An 18,454-nucleotide genomic window follows, 5' to 3' on the forward strand; every position below is an offset into this window, starting at 1 on the left:
GGGGGGCGAGGCCCTGAGCCCCTCTTCTGTTCTCCGCGCTAAGACTGCACCAAAGTTTGCCTGGTTAAGAAGTTGTGAGCTCTAGATGCTGTGCAGGAGCGTTACCAAGGTGAGAACTTAAACAAAATGGCGGAAGAAAATGATCAGTCTGGCAATAACAACAGTGATACTATTTTACCATCGGAATCAAATGTTTGTAATGAAAATGCAAGTCCTGAGCCGAAAAGTTTTATGGAGGAGCTTGTATCAAAGATTGATAATGAAATAGCTAATGGTGATTATATTGCAGTTGAAGAAATAGAGGTAATCTTTGAAGTTACGGCCTAACGGTTCACCATTTTATATGAGGACCCTTAGTTTTCCCCCATTTTTTCGTTTCATTAGGCATATAATACTCTGTAAGGCCAATATTGAATAGTTGTACCATTTTTGCATCATATTTGCAACATACTAACGCCAACCTTACATGAGGTATCAATAATATCTACGTCTGTTTTTGACCTAAAATCCATATAAGAGTAGGGATGGTTTCTAAGGGAATGGTAGCTCAAAGGGTACAGCCTTTCCCTATAATTTTTGTCTGGGTTCAAGGGGGGAACCTCTCTACTGTCGGTGTTGTAAATTGTTTGTAGCACCAAAACACTTCCAAAGTGACAACCAATTTTCCCATTAAGTGATGGATTTTCCATTACACAACCCTCAATTCTAAATTTGTCAGTCATGTCTCATGAACTTTTGTGAAATTCTTTTTCACACTTTCTCCCTTGACTAAGTTTGACAAAATTCTTTTTCCAGTGTGTCAAATGAAAATACTTTGGTGTCATTGCTCAAATATATAGATTTAAATAAAAAATCCAGCATTTTGTTGGCAATTTCATCTACTATCCTGTTGATGTTATTTTTCTTTAATGAAAAGACTGTACTTTGGCTACATGAAGTACAAAAGTTCCTTAAGAGTAATAAGTAAACTAAGAAATGCGAAGAATAAATTGGTTAATTTGCTAAAGAGAGGGGATGGTGTGTGTGTGTGTTGCATAGCTTTTGACTTGGATTTGGTATGATTTGGATTAAATTTGATATGTAGCTCAATAAGTAAAGTGGAAGCATGCAGTTCTATAATATAGCTGGTGCCACTAAAGAAACCAGATTGGAAAAATTGCACTCACTTGTATTTATACTACTACTACTATTAAGACGTCACATGCAGTTAACATTGCACAACGTGTCTCACAATGCCACACCAGTTCTTTCTATCCTGTGCCAGTTCAGATAATCTATTCAATGTTTGTGGTTCTTTTGAGAGATCTAGCATAATTCCAATGCTGGCCAAATCTTGCCTTACTGTCTGCATCCAGATGGTCTTTGCTCTTCCTTGTTGCAGTTTACTTTCCTGAGATATTCCTTAAGGGTTTTCCTTGCTGGTGTTTCTTGATGCAAGCGCATGCAATCTCCTAGTCATGTTAGTCTCCTTTCTCTTATCATTTCACTCCATTCACATTTTGTTCTGGCGTAAAGCTTATTGTTGGTAATATTTCTTTTCCAGTTAATTCCTAGGATCTTTCTTAGATGTCTATGTTGGAAGGTGTCAATGGTGCTTTCTGGCTTTTTTGTTAGTGTCTACAGTTCACTATTATACAAAAATACACTTGCTACATAGGCATTAAAAGTTCTCAGTTTGATCTTTATGGAGTTTTTCTTGCTGCTGAAAATGCTGTTGAGCATTTTTAGGCATCAATTGCCAATATCTTTTCTTCTGTTGATGTCTTTTTCTGTACCGAGTAGACTTCCTAGAACTTTGCATTCTTTCCATGCTTCATTTCTCTTTCCATGCTCGATGTTATATTCTTCTGTTTTTGATTCGTTTATTTGCAGGTTTCTTTCTTCAAGTTAACCCAGAATGATTTTTTTAAATATAATCTATTCAATGTTTGGCAGTAGATGCCAATGTGATGTCATCAGTATACTTGAAGTTATATGCTAGGTTGATGATCCAAACTTGTCATTTGTGTCCTTGTCATTTTCTTTACTAGTTTAGATATTAATTTTTATATTTTGATAGGAAGAAGACCCATTTGAAACTATGGTCGCAGAGGGACTTTCACAATTAGGTAGATCTGCAGATGGCACAATGCAGGTTTTCCTGTCACTTTCGCTTCGGGTTGGTACATGTAAATTTTTGTGTTTTTTTTATTGCAATAACATACTCTTTCTTGTGTTAACCCAGTTTTACATCAAAGCTTCTGGATTGCATAATTCAGCATAATTTCCTACAAAACAAAAGTTGCTCTTAAAAGGCCCTTGCAAAAACATCTTGTTCAGGCAACCTATCACATAATTACTCAAATTCTAGCCCAGAATTAACAAGCCTTATTAGTAGATATTTTTCAAGCCATCAAAAACAGCATCTTATAATGGAGCATTTTTTAATTGATGAAAATCTCATTTCATTTTGGACATTAGTGAAATGAAATATGTTGTGCTAGAGTTACAATTTTGATGTTTAGTTATAAAGTGAACTTCTCTACTCATCATTTGGTTTGTTTGAATACACAAATGTAGGGTGCCAGAGCCATGTATGTAATGTTTGTAATTCTACATAACTTATGCTTATTCATTCACAATTCATTCTCATAGGAAAACGGACTACAGTCCATTGAGGGTATTTCATCTTATAACCACTTACAGATCTTGGATGTCTCACATAATGAGTTAGAAGGTAAATGCTACTTTTGTTTTCATATTCTCTATAAAACATTGTATAGTTTAGAATTATATCCCTTTATTAGCTTGGCTTGTATATTAATTTATAAATGACATATGATTTTTGTTTGACCCTGATTGCTCCATTAAAGATCCTTGGAATTAACCTAGGACTGGAGTTGCATTAAGCTTTAAGATTTTTTATTGCACCAGTTGTTGTCTTTACCTATTCAAGTCTTTGTATAAAATATAAATAAGATTTTTTTGATAGGATTGTGAAGGAGAGAAATTATAAACTTAAGATAAACTAACTTATTCACCAACATTCATTTATTATCATCCTTAACTTTTACATTAGAAGACCTTTTTATATTGCTCTCTTTTCAAACAATTCTAATGTTATCATTTTGCCTTAATTCATTGCATACATTTCCAATCATTTTTTGTTCTTCAGATTTGACACCATTATCAAATCTGCCTAATTTAATCTCGCTGGATGCATCACATAACAAATTGTCGACAGTGCTGGAGTTTCAGCCACCACTTTCATTACGGGTAAGGAGTTATCTTTAATTCAGTTAACTAGATGTTAAACCAATGGAATTTTATTAAACAGAATATAAAATAGAGATTTGTTTATATTGATGAAAAGATTTCATTATGCAATAGCTTAACAAAGTTATCATCTTCATCTATCATTTACTGTACAAAATGCAAGAGTAGAATTTTAGTCTGTAAATTCACTGGTTTACACCCTCTACTCCAAATCGTCAAGGTATGCCCATGCTAATAGATAGCGATTACTTCACTTCTCCATGCTGGTAGTGCATTTTTTATGAATTTACCCACTTAGTCTTGAAATTTCTTGTGTATCTGATTGTGAACCGGTCAGGGCCGTAAATCTGTCCTGTCAATTGGGGGGGGGGGGGGGGGTCAGCAGAGCGAATGAATGTAAAGTGTGCAGTGGGTCATGGCACCACCAAGCAATTAATTTATAGAGTGTGTTATGGAAACAGTTTGAGTGGCAAACGACTTAATAAACAAAAAAAATATTTTTAGATAATTCTTAGCACGTTGACTTTTTTATAGTTGAGTTGATAACATTTTTCAGAGACAGCTTGAATAAATTAAACCTTGGGGGCTGAGAATCACGTTTAGTGATGTAGGAGGACCCACCATGGTTGGGGCCGACGTGAAAGGAAATTTTTGAAATCATACCTTCCAAATAGCTATAAAAGCATCTCCCTGACTAAGTTTAACAAAATACTATACCGTTCAGGATAGACAAATCGACCTTTTATCAGAAGAACACAGATTATTTTTCTGGGAGAAATTGGGAAGGGGAAGAGTCTAGTGACAGATGTTGGGGAAATGCTTAAACTCTAGTGACAGACCTTGGAGAAACGAAAGAAAAGGTGTTTTCTATTCGAGAGCAAGCGTTTTTCTTCTTGAAACCATATCGGATTCGAAAAAAATTAGGATGTATCTAAGAACATATTCGGGCTCCAAATGAAAATTTTCTTAAAAAAGTCACGGATGGACAAAATTTATTGCATTCTAATAATAAAGAGTTTAGTCATTGCTTCATTGCTTCTCTCTATGTTGAATGCAAAAGTACTTCTTTGTTGGCGTGGTACTTTTACGCAGATTAAAAATTCGCATAAATTACGCAAATTAATTTTACTCCTTGCCCTCTTTGTCTTTTGGCTTTGTTCCTTGTTCCTGTGCAGTTAAAATTAAGGAGCTATTATGGAGGTCTTGGTACCGCAATTTGACTAATAGAGGTTCAGAAAATAGGAACTTTAGGACCTAGGTTTTGAGTCAGGATTTTTTTAAAAAGACGTGTATGAAAATATGTGTAATATGGGTTTGTCGAAATTTTTATGGCGACTTAAACGATTCTTTTCTTACATGCTTTTTGAGATTTATTCAAGGGGAGACCGGTGGATAAGATATTTGGGGCTAATTCCCTCCATGAGCATTGTCACCGACTCGACACCACTCTGCAAACATAAATAACAGCCATCTACAATAGTCAACTTGCGCTTGACAATAGTCACCATGATATAGTGGCTGAGGTATGATGCAACAACTCAGCAAAACTTTGTTAGGTTCTAACCCAGCTACCGGGGATTCCTTTCTTTAAAAGCAAATAACGATAATTTCTAAAAAATCGTTTAGCTCCAGATTTTTGGGGGGGTCCAGTTCCCCCGTCCCCCCCGGGATTTACGGCCCGGTAACCGGTGTTATGTTTCTTTTCTCAATCATTCAAATTCTATGTTTACCATTGATTATACTTTCAAGTATTTCTCTGATTTTTTTAGAATCTGATTTTTTCTAGGAAGTAAATTTATCAAACAACAAAATAGAGACATTGACAGACCTCAGTCAACACAAGAATCTCAACAAATTAATACTTGATTGTATCCTTCAAATTAAAGTTTTCTTGTTTATGGACATAGCCTTAGAATATTTTGTTGATTTTTTATTTGAAAATTGCTTAGTAGATATGAAATAACATTTTACTAGATGCAAGTATTTATTTTAAAACATAGCTTGAGTTTTCAATGGAATTATACTAACTTTTTAAGGTACTTAATGTCAAAGAGCATAGTTTTTATAATATACACCCAAAAAATAACAGCGCAATGAAGGTGACGGAATTATCATCTACGATACATGTAAGGTCAATTTCAAATCATCCATGGGCTGCACTTCCAGGGTCAAAGTAGAAAGATTATTGAATAGAAGTAGTTTGGTAACCCATTATCAGCAACGTATACTGCTGAAAGGGGTATGACCCCCACTCCAATCTTTAGTGAGGCTGGCGCTAACAATAGATGATAAACACTCAGCATTTTCAAGTAAAAGGTATTAGGTAGAGATATCGAACGCACTTCATAGTTGAAGGGGAACGGGTAGGAAGGGGTACCATATCAACGAAAAGGCTTATTGTTCAAAAAGGCTACTTCATAGAAAAGGAAAATTTTCATTAATTTTGGTGCTTGTTTCTCTGGTGCTACCCCAGTTTAGACGAACCAGCTGCTAAAGAGCCATCATGAAATACACCGTACACAATTCTTTGCAAAGGCTAAGCAAAAGTTTTATGACATAGCTATTCATATACACTATTTAATACTTTTCTTAACTTAATTCTAAAGATAATACCATTACAGAGATAACTGGTCTTGAACACTGCAAACGACTAAAAATCCTGAGTATTTCTAATAACGTTATTGAAAAATTGAGTGGTTTGGACAATTTGCCACTGAAGTACTTAGATTTGGTGAGTAGAAAATACAGTTCGTCAAATGTATTCACCCCCCCCCCCCCCCTCCAACAGCTTTTTCGTGTCTGGTTACAACAATATTTTTAAGCAGTGCAACATAACAGAAATCTATGAATATAGTGTATGCTTTTTTGTCTACTTGTAGAAATTTTCGAACCTTTTCGACAACATCCTTATAAGAGATAGCTCATACTTTTTGCCCAGACTCTTATTTTGAAATAATTCCATCCCAGTTTTTGGGGTATCTTGGCATATACTTTGTTCGAAAAATTAACATAAACGTTGATACGTGAAATCATGTGGAACAGAACAGTGTGGAGATGATTTATTTTGAGCTTGGTGTGCCCGACTGACACTTTGTTTCTTTTTTTGCTTAGAGTATGAATAAGCTGAAACGGATCGAGAATATCGGAAGCCTGAAACATTTACAGGTTTTATTTCAATTTTTGCAATAACTGTTTCGATAATTGTTTATTTATTTGATGTTGTTTTAAAATTTTAAATTTATATTGAAAATTTAATTTCATCAATGACATCACACGTATTGTCAGGGATCGCGGAAGTGGGAAGGGGGCTGAGGAGGCTTTATCAACCCCAATAATTTCAAAATTGTTTTTAAAACCATGCAAAAATTGCCCTGCTCTTGGTTTTAGCATGTTTAGCCCCCCTCAAAACATTTTAGCCCCCTCAATCTGTAATATGCTTCACGGTCTGTAATATGTTGCGTATTGGGTATTGCAAATTCTTAATGTTGTACCGCATACACGTAAGTATATGCCAATCTCCTAGGTATCGCGAAAAATACTTAAATCAGTTGCCTTTTTGAAAGCTCGTAGATCTAAAGGAAGTATTCAAATGTTGGGTAAGGGTATTAAAACTAGTCAGAACAAGTCAATACAATGAGAAACGACTTTGCAATAAAAGATATATGAATATAAGATAGTGTTTAAGTGAGCTTCCTGTTTTGTTTGATAAAAACAAAGATTGGTACCGTGAAGACAAAGGCTAATATGAAGCTGATATCTTGATCCTGTTCACACATCGAACGATTTTGAGTCACAATCAAGCAAATGTCCAATAGATTTCAAAGTTATGACTCAACAAGGATATCTTTATCTATGGCTTTGAAAAAAGCAAACATTTAAGCATACAGAATCTTTTCATCTGACACTCTTCAGAGCATGAAACGTCAGAACATAAAATGAAAACTCTACGCTAGAAAATATATATACCCGGTTGTGGATCGAAATAGGCCAATCAGAAACGCGAGCACTATTTTGATTGGCCTATTTGGATCCACAACCGGGTATATATATTTCCTAGCGTAGAGTTTTCAGTCTATGTTCTGAGGTTTTATACTCTGAAGAGTGTCAGACGAAAAGTTTTGTACCAACAAAGATCGATATTTTTATTTCGACCACATTACCTAAAAGAGCATTATAAAAAACATTATAAAATGCTTCTAAATGTGCAAAATCAATCTCGTGCGTTACGAATTGAGTGAGATGTAACCCTTTTAGTACAGGATCCTGTCTTTTCCAATTTGGGTAATTTCCTCTTGGTTGTGAAATCTTTGATGTAGGTCAATAACAGTAACCCATCGGCAAAACTCAGCTTTTCACTTACTATATTCAAGTGAATATGCAAAAACTTCAGCCCTTTTTTCACACTTTAAGTATTCCATGCTAATATTTCAGGTTTTGTGGTCCAAATTAAATGATTTTTTTCAATGACGTCACAATTATTCGCATTTTTCAAGGCTTGAAAGAAGTAATCCAAGTTATTAAAAACATTTGTCGTATTGCTGTCTTATGAAAAAAGCTGTGACTCTTTTCTATACCATTCATGTTTTTCAGTTCTTCTATATACCCATATAACAAATCTTCTTTATCCAACCTTTTAGCTTCTCGATCTATCATACAATGCCATTCGAAGTCTGAGAGGTTTGCAGTCACACGACTTGCTTGACACAATCAGATTGCGAAACAACGAAGTAAGGGGTCATTTTTGAGTCTTTTATTACTAATTCCATTATTTTGCAAATTATTTTTACCTTTCCTTTTTATCTGTTAGTAGCATATGCAGAGGACACAACCCCTTAAACCTTGGTCGTAGAATGACTTGGCGAGGACAGCTCAGAATTTGTTATATTGCTTCTCCTCTCTTCCCATTCATTGATTCGCCATATAGTTCAGCTAACTGAATGCAAGAATAGGAATCCTTTCCCGATCTACCCAATTGCAGTGCAAGCTACTTCAGATGCAAAACTCTTCTATTTCTCTTTCAAGATAATCGACTTATCAGAAGTTCGGTATATCAGAGACTTACCTTTGCTGAGAGTTCTGGATCTATCCTACAATCCAATTCAGGTTCGTCAATCTCTATTTAACAACTTCTTTAACTGATATTTTTTGCCATTGCTTATATTTCTTGAAGCTCAGTAATGAGAAGTTTAAAAATGATTTATGTATAACAACAATGACACTGTTTTCCCCTGGACTAAAACTTTGCCTTCCGTAATCATTTAGTTTCGCGATGCGTAATAGTCATTGTAATCAGGAGCTATGCCACTAGAGCCATGGTAGGTGTTCTTTTCAATGAGAAATGTTATTTGTAATTGGCTTTTTGTGTTAGCCAGAGCTAGTCTTACAGCATTGGGTTCAGTTTGGTAACCAATACCCCTTCAATTTTTAATCAACTATCTACTATCGACTATTTTCTGAAAATGGCAACGATAAGGTTACTTTCTCGGGATGCTTGAAAAAGAATTCAAAAGAGCTTTCTAGTCAAATTCAAATACCCCAAGTTTTTGATAACAATAATCGAAGATTAATTTGCAAAAATAATGGAAATGAAAGTATTTTAAACTACATTTTTCCAAGAAACAAGAAGATTGAAAATGGTACTTAAATATCATACAATAGGAATTCTAGCAATGTTTGCATACGTATTTAAACTTTACTAATATTGAATATAGTATCAGCCTGGTGAGTGATATTTCTTCCCCTTTCAGGACTTTCCAGATTACAGACTGTCTATTGTCTTTCGGATACCGCGACTCGTTGAGCTTGATAACATACCAGTACAACCCGAAGAGAAGGTATAACAGAATCTCATTTTTTGCCCATATTGTGCAATATGATTGCTGTTGGCTTTGACTGAATTGCCAGATTTTGTTGTTGCAATATTTTCTTGTTATTGTAGGAACTATACTGTATTCATCATTTTATGTATATTTTTGTCAGACTTCGGACTTTGAGTCAGACTTTGGACTTTGAGTCAGACTTTGGACTTTGAGGCAGACTTCGGATTTTGAGTCAGACTTTGGACTTTGAGTCAGACTTCGGACTTTGAATCAGACTTCGGACTTTGAGTCAGACTTCGAACTTTGAGTCAGACTTCGGTTTCGAGTCAGACTTTGGTCTGTGATGCAGACTTCGGACTTTGAGTCAGATTTCGGACTTTGAGTCAGACTTCGAACTTTGAGTCAGACTTCGGTTTCGAGTCAGACTTTGGACTGTGATGCAGACTTCGGACTTTGAGTCAGACTTTAGACTTTGAGTCAGACTTCGGACTTTGAGTCAGACTTCGGACTGTGAATCAGACTTCGGATAATTCATAGATTAGGTTATGCATGGCTTCTAATTTTTTGAGTACTCATTCCTAGGTTGCTTCAGAAAATCTCTTCAAGCCACGACTAGCAATCATTGCAGCACGAAATCACATGATGAATCTTGTTCGTTCTTACCTACAACCGATAAAACTCTATAACAGGTATGTGTTTCCAGTCCTCCTATCTCGAAAATATTTTTTATTCCAGACTCTTTTTCCTTATGTTATCGAACTATGGCATTTTTTTCACGAGAACTACTTTCTCTTTTGTTAATAATGTTATTGTTTTGCACAGTAGCAAGGAAGCCTCAATCTTAATCAAATATTAAGAACACTTAAGATTTTCATTCCTCATTTTCATTTTATTCCAAACCTGACTTTCTGGAAAAAAGTTTTAACATTCCCTATTTTTAGTTTTTTTGGATCAAATTTCTCTTGCTCAAACTCTCAAATGTCATTTAGTTTTATGAGAATTGATCTAAAGGATAAGATTTATGGAAAAGATTTTAGTCGACTGAATATTGCAATATGAAATGGGTTTTGTTCTATTTTTAGCACGCTTTCAAGCACCGAGACGCCTTATCCAATGCTGGTTTTAACCGGTCCGTCTGGCTGTGGAAAAAGAACCTTAATCAAGAAACTTTGCCAAGAATTTCCAAATTTCTTTGGGGAAGGGTAAGCGCTTTCATGAATTTGCAGCCCAAAAAGGCTGTGTAACGATCTAAGATCTTCTAAATTAACTGACAAGAGGAAGCCAGTGAAATTTCTTTGTTTTAGCAATAGCTTGCTGTCCTTTTTTTAACAAAGGTTTAATGTTAATGGTGTTCATATCAAAACGAAAAGGACATTCTCTACGAGGCTTAGCAATTCGACAAAATTTGAAGATATCGCTTTATTCAAAAAATCTTACGAGAATCGTTTGGATATCCAACTAATACCCTATTACTCTGCACTTAAGCTCTTGAGCCTCTACGCTTAGAAAGATATAGTAGAAGTTAAGAACTGTCCTTTACCTTACACCAAATAGCGTAACCCCATGGGCCTATATGCGAATTTTTCACGATTCGGAATTTGCATTTTGAAAAACTCACCCGTATATAGATAGGCCCTTTGGCCGTCTAATTTTTTCTCCAAAAATCAGCAACTGGGGCCAGAAAATAAATTAAGATACAATCAAACTTAAGTTATTAGCAACCAAAACCTTTCTACAGTTAGTTAATCTATTACAAGTACTGCTGTTGTAAATGAGCACTTTTGTATGTTGCCCGAAAAAACAACAAGAGGGGAATCGGTTTAGAGGGCCCATGCAAATACATTCTTAAGTGACCAGATGCAGGTCTCAATTAGTCAAGAATATTTTAAAGTGAAATTATCCTTTATTCTGAAATATTTTTCAAATCCTCGTCCCCAAATCAGAAGGCTGTCGCTTGAGGCCCAGTGCGCCGGTACCCAGGTATAAGGCTTTGAGCCTTTTTACAGGGTGGGCTTATATGCGGGTAATAGGGTAATTTATCTTACCATCTAAGTTCTATTTTACGAATGAAACACTTTTTAAAAATCTTCCTTCTCGGATTATCACATGTTCAGTCGTACTTGAAATAGGGTGTATAAACCCAGTTTTCCCCGCAGCATCTGAATTCTCTACGGTTGAGTAAAAGAGCGAATTCGTAATAGTCAGTACTTTTTTAGAGTTTCTTACACAACCAGAGGTTTGCGAGAGAATGAAAAGGTCCCACGTGAAAGCGAAGTTGATGGTACAGATTATCATTTTACAACGAAAGACGATTTTGAAAGAGATACTGTAGCAGTGAGTAGTGCTTTTGGATTGCAAACCATTGAGTTCCATACTAATCTTAACAAATCTAAACTAATCTAAACAAATCTAAACTAATCTTAACTATCGATAATAATCTTAACATATCTGATAACTGTGAAAGATCGTAACTTCGTATGATTATTAAAAGATGATAGATCTTTGCGACTTCGATTCCCTTTTCAGTTTCAATCATAGCGTTGCTACGCAGTGAACTTTAAAAAGCGTTGTAACCTTTAGCCTCTATATTATAAGATCATTATTTTATTAAAGTATCGTGTTTCCTAGATAAGACAGATGTGGCACCCGTGTTGGCACCCACTAAAGTTTCTTAAGCAGGAATGCCGAGAAGGGATATTTTAAGCTCTTTCATCTTCCTATCTCTGAAGAGACCGGGGGTGCTACATTTTCTTTTTTTATTCTTTGACAAAAATCAGTCTGAAAATAATCTTGACATTTCTTTCTAAGCATATCTGTCTGCCACACGCTATGTTATAATTTTTTCTCTAAAAATTTACATTTTAGGGTAAATTTATCTCAACTTCTCACTTATATAACAGTCAATATGGAATAAGCCGGGATGCAATTGAGGCTGTTGCAAAAGAGGGCTTGGCTTGTGCCCTTCATTTAGAGCTGGAGGTTTGTATCTTATTCCATATTTAGACAGTCAAAATGCTGAATCATTTTCAAGTGAAATCATGATACCAATACCAAAAATACCTATTAACAGTATCAAAACAAAGAAGTTTAAAATATCCGGTAGAATCTGTGTTGTATTGGAGAGGTGAAGGGCACAACGCCGTTAGCATTCCTACAACTTTTGATCTGCAGTGTTTTACTACCTACTAAAACGAATAGTGGTGTTAACACTAGCATTATTATAAATACCAAGCAATTTTTGCAACTAAGTCGGTTAGACTTTATTTACATGTCTCACCGAATATTTGATTGGGTATGGAAATGTAAAAGGCCATTTGAAGATACCGTTATTACAATCTTAATGTGCTTTTGTAAGTTGGGCATCATAGTTCAGTAGTCCTCTTGTCGACGATATCAAGTCACCAAAAACAAAGAAATGTTTATATTTGTTTCGTTTAATTTTCACATTTCTTATAGTAACCGGTAATAAATCTGACTACACCACTGGGCAGAATGTAGTCTCCGAAAAAGTAGGTTTTAGTGCGATATGAAAGATCTTGGGGACCTGTGCTTGTTAGTTTGTTTTTCACGCAATTTGATATATATTTAACTTAAACTCACTATTTTTAAATGTACAAGTTTAACTATTCAATTTCGGTGCTCAAACATTAAATAAATTGGTGATGTAAGACAAAGGTTGTTTGGAGATTTATAGACTTATAACTTGGAGACTTTTAGTTTTGCATTATGTTTACAAGTTGGACCGTCCCACTTTTTAGGAACTACTTTGAAGTGTTTGGCCATGTAATTCACCTTTGGGGACCTAAGGATATTTGACTGTTGGTTTAATGTTTGGTTTAGTTTGGTTTGGCCAATAATATTTAAAACTATGTGGATTCACTCTTTTTAAAATTTTATGAATTCAGAATTTACGCTATTGATTGTTTTCAAGATTTCTAAGTAATATGCTTACAGTTGCAAACATACATTTTGCGCCTATATAAAAATATCAAGGTGCGTTCTTGGACTCTTTCGATCATTGCCGGTTGATGTAAAAACTACACTAGGTTAGGTGACAGAGATAGTAGCTGAAAGAGGAGAATAAAAAACTTTGGCTAAGATTTTTTCTCTTTAATTGAGACCAATGAAAATTGAGTTGTTAACGTTGCTACTCGTCTGCAAAGTTCTGAGATATGAGGCTTAAAATTCACTTCATAGCCAATCTCCACATCAAATATTTTCATTCTTCTGATTTAATTGTTTTTCTTTCAATATTCTTCTTTTTTTACTAGTGTATATCCTGTTTGTCTTTGTATTTACCAATAGATTATTAAGGATCAGTTTTTGCTATCATTTGATTGTTCTGTAACCAAACCAGAGTAAAACCAGAACCCTAACCAACATTATCGGTTATTTTGGTCAGACAACTATTGACGTTAGCACTGTGTCGCGAGTTTCGAGTGAAAGTGCGGGATAAATAAACGGCCTTAATAACTCCTTTTTAAAGCCGGCAACTGAACTTTAAGATTGGTAGGCAGTAACAGTGAATATTCCAAGTTTTTTTGTCTTAGATGCCTTTTTATTCTATTTTCTATACCAAACTATTCGCAAATACTCTGATGCATTGTTAATAGGTTGAAATGATGCTGTTCTAAGTTTACTTTTAGCTCGTTAGCTCGTTTAGCAATGTAGCTCGTTAAATAAAAGTCAACACGACAAATACGATACGAATTTCGCTCGGCATATGCATCACATAAAAGATACATTACATTTATCACAAATCTAGTATAAAAGCATGTTAGAGACCAAAATACATTGAATAATCAGGGCTCTGTAACCTTCTCGATATTTATCAACCTTCAGCCTAAAGCACCGCATTAGAAATAAGCTAGTTCATTTCCTCGATGTGTTTAGAGAGGTCTTTGTTCCTTTTTTTTATAGCTTTGCTACATGATCGCTATTTCTTTGTTTCGCAATTCTAAAATTGCAAACCATTTTGATTTGACTCGATTTTATTTCATATTTTTAAGAGAGACCCCTTCAACAAGTGCTGATTTTAAGTGGCCCCCATCCAAAATACAATACACCCTTAATGTTCATGAAATTGCTTAGTAAATCACAATCATTGTAAGAGGCTAAATCAATAAATGTTTTAAAAATTAGTGATTATATTTAATCAGTTGTAGGCCGAGAGTATGGTAAAAGACTTTTCAAATATTTCTTAGTAAAAACATTTTAGGTGTTTTTAGGTAAAACATCGAGGGTATATAATGGTGACGTTATGAAACGCATATGATATAATGGTAGTAGGCCCTTTAATATGTAAGAGAATCAAATTTTTTTACATTTTCATGGTCACTAGTTGCCTGTTAATCACGGCTAGCGTGAAAACGTATGGAAGCAACTGTTAAGGTACCAAAGCGTGTGTCGCATCATTACTTAACTGACGTTCTCTTTTCGTGTTTTAGGGTGTCATGGTCCTGAAAAATACCCACTTTGAGCCGCGGTACATTCTAATTCTGCCGGAGACGAAGCAAGTACGTAACGAGACCATAACCTTTATTTGATTCATTGAAATTATAACATAATTATACCTTATTCTTGTGCAGATCTTTTACCACAAATCACGATTTCTAACTGATTCTCATTTAGAAATTGTTACTGTGTGTTTGCATTTACTGATAATCGTTTTTAGGCCCAAGAAGAGCGAATGAGATCGAAGAAATTTTACAGTGATTCTCACATAAACCAGGCAATTGAAAGAGTTGCACTGTACGTTGAAACCAACAGAGAGCACCCTGGCTATTTTGATACGGTGATATGCAGTGGTATGTATAAGGTCATTTCTTTTCTATCACTCCTAGACCCATCTTCTTTAACATTTGTTTCTCTTTTTTCTGCGCTGCAGTTTTAATTGAAGCTGGGGCGGACATGCATCACTTATCTTGCCTTCCCTTGGGATGATACTAAAATAATGCCTGATTAATACATTTCGAAACATGATGACTGGCCCATGAGTTAAACTGGAAGGCTGGGCCGGAGATGCGATTGTATCCCAAAAACCTTTGCTAGTCCACAACTGCCAGGTTTAAAGAATTTTTGGCGCAGTCATCCCGTGCATGCGAGGAAATTTATACTTTTCCTACAATTTGTGCAGAAACTTCATGCATTCCAACCAATGCAAGGAAAATAGGTAGGCAGAAATGCTAAAATGCCATAGATTTCCATTAAAAATATTCGGCAGGGAATGTTTAGCCTTGCGTCACAGCATTACAGTTACAGTCCTGAGGTTGGTTTAACAGAAGGGTTTAGTTACTCCTCCCCTTAAGCTTAACGGCCATTCATGATTTGTCTCAATTCTTGATAATGTTTTAGGCTAGATAACAGTTTAGAACCTTAACGATTTTTGACACAGCGACTTGTGATTGGCCTGGCCACTGGTAGGATGAAATACTAGGGGAGATGTTGAAAGAAGTGTCTAGACTTCTTTCGGAATCAATAATTTTCTTTTTTACTGTGTTACCATTTTACCACACGAATAAACCTGATCTTTTTGCAGACGACCTCGAGGAGTCATACAAGCAGCTAAAGAGAGTAGTTCTAGAGTATCTCGGCATAAGTCCTGTGAATTCATCTGTTTCGTGTATATCTCGTAGTACACACGAATCTGAGATATCCCCCGTCTCGTCGTCCGAGGTAACACGGCCAATCAGCACACCTTATGATAAGGAATCTTTGACAGCCTCTGCTGTAAAACCTTGGATACGAACAAGTGCAGGGTCCAGAGCTTTGGAATCTAATAATCACACGAACCTACCTCGGTCAGCCAAGTCTCCTGTTGTGAGTACCTTGTCATGTTATTTTCATTAATGCTCTTCTGTAGTTTCTTAGTGTACTATCTATGTCCCATGTCTGAGTAAATTTAAGTCGTACCCCAGTCAACTCGGACTTGCACTGAGTCGGACTCGTTATCGTATTCACGTCAAAAGTTATACTCCCGTATGAGTCGAACATCGCTAAGTGAGATCATAACCTCAATATCCCCCCCCTCTCCCTATATCCGTTTTGGTCCAAGAATATCCGTTTTGACAATTTTTTTATACCACCCAGTTTTTCGCGTAATTTTATCAAGTATATTCATTCCTTGATACACTAGGAAGCTGCCTCAATTCAACGCCGATTCGAAATGATGAAAGCAGCAACTGTTGGTATAACATCAACATCGGAGGAGCAGCTATCAAAACTTAAGTATGTTATTAATCTTTGCTGAATTTTTCTTTCTTTTGTTAATTCTATCATCATTCAAGTATCACGAAGCAATGTTGAAAAATCATTATTTCTGTAGATTCTTGCAAATTTAGCTTTTTCACTCGTTTAAGATATAAGTTCCGTTTCTGCCCGCTTTTTTGTTTGTCACTAAAGTTTGAAAGGAATATTCGAAATTGGTTCGATTAATCCCGGTTATCAGTTTCAGACCGCCCTTGTCTGCTAATGGCCTGTCTGACTCCTGGGCCTTTGAAGATATACCAGCACATAAAAGAGCATCCTCGGCTCCCAATGGACTGGCTTCATCATACTCCAAGCCTCGACTGGATGACGAAACTGATTCTGAAAAGGAGACTGTGGATTCAGATATTAGCTCAGCTCATGCTTCCTACATGGTCAATGCAAACGAGTATGAGGACAGTGGCTCTGAAAACGAGGACGACAAAACTTCATATTCAACAACGCGTACCACTATAACATCTTAAAATCGACTTAGATGACTGACTTTACCCATTGTAAATAAAGCAAGTTGCAATTGCCAAATGATTTATTGTTTTCAAACTGCATTATTCTTGCAATTCAAATTTTGTTGCTGTGAACGGGGGAAGGGCTTTTTCAGCCGTTAATGGGTAAATATTCTCTTTACACTAGGTGGGCATCTAAAAAGATAATCTTTAATACAACATTCCGGGAAAATGAGTCAAAGTAATTGTTTTTTATAGCAGTTTTCCATAGAGTCTACAAAATATGACGCCACGCGTCTAATGACCGCGAGGCAGTGTATAAACTAAAGAATTTTCCAAATCACACCCAGGTCACGCCCTGTTTACAATAAATGCTTTGAAGCCTACCTATACAGTCTGGAAGCTTGAGGTCCTAATTTGGGCCCTCGTTTTTTCTCCAGCCACCTTGTATTGATTTGTGACTGGAAGCCTTAAGTTATCTCGCTGATACCCATTAAAAGGAATTAAGTCATGATAAAAAGAGAGGGTATACCATAATGCACCGTGTCATGGTTCTTTTGCTGCAATGCTATTGGTGGGCCTGACAATGATCACATGAAATTGCTCCATGCCGGTTTTATGTGGTCCAAAAAGGATACTGAAACTAAAAATCAAAGTCGAGAATCAAAATGCAACACTATATTCTTCCAAAATTTGTAGTTTTTTCATGGAATACTCTCAATTTAAAAACAGTTAGTATAAAAAGAGCATAAAAGCCCAATGAAGCAGTTGTTCGGAATGAAAATGTCTTGTAATATCAATTTCGTCACTAAAAAACAAATCGAAATTGTCAAATTAAAAAACCCAAAGTGAAAATAGATACAAAGAAAAAAATCTAAAAAACGCGCATGGGTGGTTTCTGTCATAGAAAATGTTGTCGGAATTCGTTATTTACACTCATCCTACGATGAGAATTCATTTCAAATTGCAAGATTATATACCAAAAAATAATACAGTGGTGATCTTGATCTCAAAAGCACAGCAAGGTGCGCATAAGAATGCAAAAGTCGTATAAAATTAATATTTTTACTGAAAACTAAGGTAAAATATTAAGATAAAATGCAAGGCTGCAGCATTAACATGCCAAAATGCAAGACTCTAGGCTTGGGAAATTTGTAGTTTTTTGATGGAATATTTTCGAAGCAAAAGCAGTTTAATTGATTGGAAATGCCATAAAAAGCAATGATGGCGCTAAGTGGCAGGGAAAAGATTGACTCCAAAAAGCAATGTTACAAAACCATCAAATTCAAAATATTGCTGTTTTTTCGAAAAAAGCTCTTATTTCTAGAATAAATTCAAATCCTGTTTCTTCTGATTATATAGAGGCAAGTTAAACATTTTTCAGATAAATAAATTTCTTGAAAAACTTAAAAAATTCTCTAATCTGATATCCTTACTTAATTGTACAAAATCGAGCTGTCTATATTATCATTTTTTTCAAAAATTGTGACTTTCATTCCAGTAAAAAGTTTAATCTTTGTTAATTATGATGATAGAAAGCCAAACTAATTTCTTTTTAGACGAAAAAATTTCTGGGAAAGTTTGACGATTTTTCTAAACACAGAGACTTTTTTAAGTGGAAAATCGACCGATCTAAAACATGATTGTTTTTCGAAAAATATGACTTAAATT

The 18,454-nt window shown here is 35.4% G+C and overlaps 1 protein-coding gene across 1 annotated transcript; it reads left to right on the plus strand.

Annotated features, from left to right (window-relative positions):
- The first annotated feature begins 85 nt into the window (after positions 1 to 85).
- Positions 86 to 16,880, plus strand: LOC135692556 (uncharacterized). The gene is made up of 19 exons (XM_065210726.2): positions 86 to 303; positions 2,060 to 2,158; positions 2,635 to 2,716; positions 3,155 to 3,255; positions 5,042 to 5,123; positions 5,862 to 5,986; positions 6,367 to 6,420; positions 7,893 to 7,982; positions 8,278 to 8,358; positions 9,003 to 9,089; positions 9,657 to 9,763; positions 10,157 to 10,276; positions 11,291 to 11,408; positions 11,940 to 12,053; positions 14,522 to 14,590; positions 14,749 to 14,881; positions 15,613 to 15,893; positions 16,210 to 16,301; positions 16,522 to 16,880. The coding sequence occupies exons 1-19, from the start codon at positions 127 to 129 to the stop codon at positions 16,802 to 16,804; spliced, it is 2,295 nt and encodes a 764-aa protein (XP_065066798.2). The 5' UTR covers positions 86 to 126; the 3' UTR covers positions 16,805 to 16,880.
- Positions 16,881 to 18,454: the final 1,574 nt, after the last annotated feature.

Source organism: Rhopilema esculentum, chromosome 3 (assembly GCF_057945365.1).
Source record: "Rhopilema esculentum isolate cy_ngs chromosome 3, ASM5794536v1, whole genome shotgun sequence".
Classification (NCBI taxonomy): domain Eukaryota; kingdom Metazoa; phylum Cnidaria; class Scyphozoa; order Rhizostomeae; family Rhizostomatidae; genus Rhopilema; species Rhopilema esculentum.

Excerpts from the sequence above, each read along its gene's own strand:
- LOC135692556 (XM_065210726.2), top strand. The coding sequence starts at position 127 with ATGGCGGAAGAAAATGATCAGTCTGGCAATAACAACAGTGATACTATT. Across the intron at positions 2,159-2,634 it reads TCCTGTCACTTTCGCTTCGG|GAAAACGGACTACAGTCCAT; the intron begins GTTGGTACATGT and ends TCATTCTCATAG. Across the intron at positions 3,256-5,041 it reads AGCCACCACTTTCATTACGG|GAAGTAAATTTATCAAACAA; the intron begins GTAAGGAGTTAT and ends GATTTTTTCTAG.